General features: G+C 44.4%; 1 protein-coding gene across 12 annotated transcripts in view; it reads right to left on the reverse strand.

Moving 5' to 3' along the window:
- Positions 1-7213, reverse strand: part of Dcaf6 (DDB1 and CUL4 associated factor 6) — a 115320-nt gene extending 108107 nt beyond the window's left edge. For 5 of the 12 annotated variants that reach the window (XM_006988114.4, XM_076547903.1, XM_006988111.4 and 2 more), the window contains exon 1: positions 6563-6994. In XM_006988114.4, coding sequence (XP_006988176.1) covers positions 6563-6659 — 97 coding nt within the window. In that variant the 5' untranslated portion in view covers positions 6660-6994. Of the gene's footprint in view, positions 1-6562; positions 7007-7078 lie in introns of those variants that run through there. The other 7 variants (XM_006988113.4, XM_016006600.3, XM_016006599.3 and 4 more) reach the window with 4 other exon arrangements.
- Between the last annotated feature and the right edge of the window lie 124 nt (positions 7214-7337).

A 7337-nucleotide genomic window follows, 5' to 3' on the forward strand; every position in this document is an offset into this window, starting at 1 on the left:
CATGTTTTTATTTAATAAGACCATTTAGAAATTCGTCTACACCCTGTCTCCAAAAACAAAAACAAACAAACAAAAAAAAAAACCAGCAAGTTTGTCGTTTTTGAGAAACTGACAAGCTGTGATTCTGTTGTTAATGACAGTTTTTGAAACAAGGCTTTGCTATGTAGCCCCAACTGACTTAAAATTTACTATGGAGACCAAGCTGGTCTCAAACTTGCAGCAATCCTCCTGTCTCTGCCTCCTAAGAGCTGGGATTATCAATGTGCACCATGAGCCAGGACAAACAAGACATTTTAAAATTCATTTTTAAATTGTATATGAAAATGGAAGAGCTCAGAATAACCTGAACAATTTTGAAGAGACAACACCAATTTTGAAGTACCACGTGTCACCAGGAGACACAGGATCCCTTTAGCAGGTTCATAGTCTTATAAAGAATTGAAAACCATTCATAAGCATTAAATGAAGGTCTCCTGCCCCTGGTAGGGGGGAGGCCATACTTATGTAAAAAGATTCTACAAAGCAGATTGATTAAAATGTCCTCATTATGGAGAGTTGGAATGCTGCAGACATTATCTTACCCTGTCTTTAACCCCTTATTAGGCACTCATGCCCACCTCTATGTCTGACCTATATCCTTGCAGCTATCAGGCAAAACCTTTGGAATATATAAACTTAACAAACCACTGGTTTCCAGCAACCCCAAAACTAAGCATGTTATCAGATAACATCCAATACCTAAAGTAGAGTTTCTCCTTTGCTATAGAACCCACCCATCTTTTGTTCCTACCAATGAATCTGGAAAATGCCCTGATTTCCAACTCCTTTTATCTGGAGACCATACACGTTCACATAACCACTTCTACACTGGAGCATCTACATTGGAACATGTTATTCAGGGCAAGTTGAATCTGTGTTCCCAGGACATCATCACGTCATTTGGCCCAGAATAAACAATATCTTATCCCTTTGGGTTAGAGCTTTGTCTTGCACTGACAGAAGAAAAATGAAAGACAATTGTACTGGAGTTTGAGAAATAAAAATGGGGCAGGCAAGCTGGAGATTGCAGCAGCTGCCAGGAGATGAAAGAGGAGAAAAAGGGAAATTATACTTTCTGAATTAGATATCAAGAAAGCAGACAGGCTCAGCAACAGTAGTCTGCAGCAGTCACAGGGGAAGGGGGAGGATGTGTGTAGATGGAGATTGTCTGAGAATGAGGCCAAAGTCAGACCTCAGAAAGCGGGAAGGCTTTATTTACATCAAGGGGCTGTAAGCAACTTCACCCCCAGACAGACGTTACTGGGGCATAAGTATAATTCTCATTAAGGGGAGAGATATTCCTCCACATCTTATGTCTTTAGGTACATCATGTTATTTTCACCTTCTGGGTTCAGGTTGTCCTCTTCGGATTGCAAAATGGGATTTTTTTCCCCCTTATTAAAGGAGGTCTTGGCCTTGCTTGGGCAAGAGAAGCTGTTATCCACACAGCAGAATATCATCAACTCTAAACAAGCCATTTGTAAATTTACATATCATCAACCAGGCTACTGTACCAGAGGATAGCACTGTATTAATATTCATGCACCAAAGAGGCTTATAAACTTGGAACCACTTTTTGCACCAGAAAGGATCTTATGGGTCAAAGAACATGCCACTTTTACCAGAGAAACCTGACATAGTTATATGGTGGTTTGAATGAGAATAGCCTCCACAGGCTTATATGTTTGAATGTTTAGTAATCAGGGAGTGGAAGTATTTGAGAAGGATTAGAAGGTGTGGCCTTGTTGGAGTGGATATGGCCTTGTGAAGGAGGTGTGTCACTATGGGTGAACTTTGAGGTTTAAAAAGCCTGGTTTCAGGATGCAAAGCTCTCAGCTACAGTAACCATGCCTGTCTGCTTCCAACCAAGATGATCATGGTTCCTTGGACATGGTATGGTGTCTCTTCACAGCAATAGAACAGGAACTAAGACAGTTATGCAGTATTTCCCAAAAGGTGCCATGGAAGCAGTCGGTTGCAAATTGCCCTTTTATTCCATTCTTCCTTTCATCTCCTATCACACACTAGGCCAATTTAAACATTCACAGTAAAGTACTGGCACAGAGACAGAAACCTAAATCAATGAATGTGGTGGAAAAATTGACTTGAATATATATGGTTAACCGGTTTTCAACAAAGGGGAAAGTCTTTTCAAAAAAAGTGGTAGATCAATTTTACATTCATAAGCAGAGAAATGAAACTTGATCCACCTCACAGCACATATAAAAATGAGCTCTAAATTGTTCTTAGTGTTAAATGTAAGAGATAAAATAGAAAAGCTCCAAGGGGGAAGAAACAGCAAAAAATTTTTGTGACCTTGGATTATGTAAAGATTCTTAAACAGAAGACAAGTTTCAAAAAGTATTAATTAGAAATACCGTTAAGAACAACATCTGGGCTGGGCGGTGGTGCACGCCTTTAATCCCAGCACTCGGGAGGCAGAGCCAGGTGGATCTCTGTGAGTTCGAGGCCAGCCTGGGCTACCAAGTGAGTCCCAGGAAAGGCGCAAAGCTACACAGAGAAACCCTGTCTCGAAAAACCAAAAAAAAAAAAAACAAATCTGGAAAACATTGTTGAAAGACAGATGTGTAATAGTTCAAGACCATCCTTGGATATAAAGCTGGTTCACAGCCCCTTTGGATTACATGAGACCCTGTCTCGAGAAATAAGAGGGAGAAAAGAGAGCAGCTAGAGAAGAGGACTGTAGGGAGAAGCAGGTAGAGAGGGGAGGTAGGAAAGAGGACGGAGGGAAGGAGAGAGGAGGGAAGGAGAGAGGGGAGAGAGGAGGGAGAGGAGGGAGGGGTGCAGGGACAGGTCAGGAGAGGAGGAGAGGGAGGGAGGACTTAAGCAGACAGTACCAGGCATGGTGACAATGCACCTGTAATCTCAGCATTTGGAAGGAGGGAGTTCCTGATCTAGATAAGGGGGACACTGTCTTAAAACACCAAAACCAAAATTAAAAAGTACAGGGGGAAAAAAACACAAGACAAACGGGAAAATATGTATTAAAAAACCTATTTGACTTTAATAGCAGTACTCGGGAGGCAGAGGCAGGTGGAACTCAGTGAATCTGAGGCCAGTTTGATACACATATTAAGTTGCAGGCCAGCCACAGCTACATAGCAAGACCCTGTCTCAAAAAATAAAATACAATAAATTGTTTAATCTATTTGGTTAAGGAATTGTACCAAATAGACAGATACACATGCATATATGTAAAAATGTATAGATAAAATATTTAAAAGGTAATCTTCACATTTAACCAATGTACATGGATGTAAAGGAAAACAAAATGATATTTAGTATCCTTAGCCATTAGAGAAATACAAACTGAAACAATATACTTCTCTACCCCTTCTTCCAAAATGGCTAAATTTAGAGCTGAAGAGATGGTTCAGCAGTTAAGAGCATTTGTTGCTTTTGCAGAAAACCTAGATTTCATTCCCAGCACCTACACAGTGATTCACAACTACGCTTCACTCCAGTTCTATGTACTACTCTCTTCTGACCTCCACAGGCACCAGGCACAAATTTGGTACACACACACACACACACACACAATTCATGGGCATAAAATAAATCTTTTTTTTTAAGGCTAAAATTAGGAAGAGTAACTTAGGCAGATACCAAAAGGAGCTGAAGGCCACACACCAAGTGGGACTGTGGTACGGTGCAATCATAATGAACAAAGCTGAACACATTATACAACCTAGCCATCTTACCTATTTACCCAAAAAGCGAGGACTTGTGTCTACCAATACTAATTAACAATAAAACCCACCTTGTTTTTTCCGAGGCGTATGTGAATTTTCACTATTTATAGCGTCTTTGTAAACTCTCACCAATGCTTTAAAAGGAAGTTTGGATGAAATTGTGTGTTTTGGCTTTCTGTGTATTTTCTCTATGTACCTCAAGCTGGCCTTAATCACGGTCCCCTGATGCCTCTGGCTCCCATAGATTGAGATGACAGGTAACCAGTTCAGAAAAGCATCTTTGAAAACACAAACAAACTCACACTTATTGTATCTGGGGTAAGGGATGAGTCACATTCCATGTGTGAAGGTCAGAGGACAACTTTGGGAGTCAATTCTCTCCTGCTGTGCCCGTTCCTGGAATCTAACTCAGGATGTCAAGTACCTTTACTCCCCCAGCCATCTTGCTGGCTCAATTTTGTTTTGATTGTTGTTTTTATTTCAGTGATGGCTTTGAACACCTGCTCCTCCCCACTTTACCTTGAAAGTGCTGGGATTATAGGTGTTCTCCAAATAACCAGCTAATTTTGTTTAAAGTGCTAATATAAAGTATGCATCATACTTAAATTACTTAAAGCTAAACATGGTGGTACACACCAGTAATCCCAGAATTTAGGAGACTATAGGAGGAGGATCAAGAGTTTGAGGTCAGTCTGGGCTACAGAGCAACACTCTGTCTCAAAGTCTACCTCTCCTCCTCTGATTATACACATAGATTGTTTGAGATAAAAAGCTTCCTCCATGTGCACTGGTATATTTGAGAATTTGTGACTCAGGCTTCCTAATGATCAGTGGAGTCTTACTCTTCAATTTAGCTGCACCTAACACAAACTTCATTTCCATTCGTTAGTCTAAGTAGGAAGAGAATAAGAATATGTCTTTTTTCTTTAATGTTATTCCATTTTACTTATTTGTTGTGGGGGAAGGGCAACTTTCAGGAGTCAGTTCTCTCTTTGCAACATGTGAGGTCCTGGGGATCAAACTCAAGGCTTGGTGGCAGGTGCCTTTAACCTGCTGAGCCATCTTGAAAGCACCACTGACCATAGTTTAATTAAGTTTATTATATACAGCTGAATTCAATCAGAAATACTAAAAATACAAAACTAAACACTTAGAACTGCCCAACTAAGTGAAATAAAAGACCAAATTATAAATTCACTCACACAAACTGTTACCATTTGCTTTATTAAAGTAAAAGTCCATTCTTTCTAGACAAATTAAATTTTGAAGTAAATTTGCACCTTTTTTAGGTCAAGAATTTTTTTAAAGGATTTTACAAATATTAAAAACAAGCACTCTACGTACTTACTGCAACATATGTAAATGATGTTTGCACACTGTTGTGACAGTGAACACACACATTGAAGAAAAAGGGACAAGGTCAGGTACACACTGTAAACCCAGCTATCAGAAGGCTGAGATAAAAGTTAAGGTTAGCCTGGGCTACACAGGGAGCCCAGTTCAAAAAAAAAAAAAAAAACTTAAATAGACAAAAAAACAGTTTAGAACATTAAAGTCCTTCAAAAAGTACTATGTAATGTTTTACACAGATTCTTAAGTCTGAAAGGATCTCAAGATGTAGTGAAGAAAAAGCAAGGGGAAAAACAATGCACAGTGCCTTCAGTTTTCTCACACACAGAGTATGCACATATAAACACCTTTATTTATATATGTATTTAGGAAGGAAATAATGAAGAAAAATAATCAAGCAAGCATTATTTCTAAGGGTAGGGTATGAAATTGAAATGGGAGCGATCACGGGGATTTCTGCTTCTTCGTATTTGAATTTTTACAGTGAAAACATATTCATAAAAAAGAAGTTAAAAATGTACACTTTAACTTCTTTTAAGTCATTTACAACCAGTAGTATTGGCTGTAATAAGATTTCATTTCCTTCTATTTTTGTTGTAGTGAAAAATGAATGACAGCAACAAATCCTTTTACCTGGCAAAGAAATGAAGGGGTTGGGGGAGGGGGCACTTTGAAGAAACAGGACTTCTTAGTTGACTCAGGAGTGATCCAGCACACTCACACAACTCATGGTACAAAGCGAAAAAAGTGGGATACTGCGCTCTCAGCACTGAAGATTGTTTTTAGAAAGCTTAACTAAGAAACAGAAAATGCCAAGTGTGTTTTCCAGGGGTGGGAACAGGCACGTGAAACCCTACACCACCTAAAAGAGGTCTACAGGACTGACAGCAGGCTGGACCTGGGAAAGCGCGGGGGTGGGGAGGGCTGTGAGCTCTCCGTGAGGTTTGGACACAGCGCCACAGTTTACAGCGAGGCAGCTAGGGGTGTGAAGTCCCGGAGGGTGGTCAACAGCGTCTCGGGCGACATCCAAACCCCTGCGGAAGCTGAAGAAGGTGAACAACCTGATCTCTTCGGCTGAGCGGGGACAGCTCCAGAGAAAAAGCAAAAGCGCCAACTTTTGATCTCAACGTGGCACCTCCGTAAGGTTCACCGAGTCTTCTCCGGAGTCCCCAGCCCACAAGCGACCCCAACACCTTCCCAGGCCAGTGCCCACTCCCCACGGCCCGGCTCCCCGAGGGAAGCCCAGCTGGAGCCGCGCGGCTGGCAGCTTGCAAAGGAGACCTGGCTGTCGGAGGTGCTGGAGCGGATCGCCGACCTGTCCCACCTGACACCCAAGCCAGCGGGGCGCCCCGGCCGGCCGAGCCACTGTCCCCACGGCCAACAGCCCCGGCGGCGCCCCCTCCCCCACCTCTGGGCGGCGACCTCAGCGCCGCCGCCGCCGCCCCGGGGCCCCCGCTCACCCAGGTAGCGGCTCCTCAGCCGGGACGGGTCTTCCAGCCCGAGAGACCTTTTCCTCACGTCCCACAACAGGTGCGGGCTGGAGCCACTCCGAGACATGGCTCTGCTGGGGGGCTGGGGTGGAAAGGGGAGACCACCGCGGGGGGTGGGGAGGGGAGAAAGAGGGAGGGGACAGGCCGATCAACACCCAAGCGGCACCAGCACCATGCGCGCGCCGGGCCTCGCTGGCGGCGCCGCGGACTCAGATGGCGGCGGCCACGGCCGCGCCTTCTCCCCCGGAGCCCAGCGGCACCCGGGCCACGGCTCGCCTCATTACTCTCCTCCAGACTACCCAGAACATCTAGAGATCAGCGGCGACAGTCCCCTCCCTCGACCCCCCTCCCGCAGGAGGCGGAGGCGGAGGCGGGGGCGGCCGCGAGCCCCGCCCTCTCCCTCCAGGGCCACGCCCCCTCCCAGGCCTTCTCGCGAGATGACGCCCACGGGCGACAGAAGCCGACGTGCGTCACGCTTGCCCTCACCCTAGGTGAGTCGACTTAAGCCGCTCTAGCCCGCGCCTTGATTGTCTATGGATAGAAGCGGAATGACGGAAGCCGCCGAAGCTGGTCGTCTCGCTCACGCCTCTCTGTGGTTCGAGGGAAGAAGCCGGGCGTGATGACTCACGCCTGTCGTCCCAGCATTCGGGAGGCTGAGGCTGGGCGATGGCGAGATCCAGGCCAGCCTGGATGACACTGTGAGACACCGTCTCCAAAAAAAAAAAAAAAAAAAAAAAGCAAATAA

Source organism: Peromyscus maniculatus, chromosome 11 (assembly GCF_049852395.1).
Source record: "Peromyscus maniculatus bairdii isolate BWxNUB_F1_BW_parent chromosome 11, HU_Pman_BW_mat_3.1, whole genome shotgun sequence".
NCBI lineage: Eukaryota > Metazoa > Chordata > Mammalia > Rodentia > Cricetidae > Peromyscus > Peromyscus maniculatus.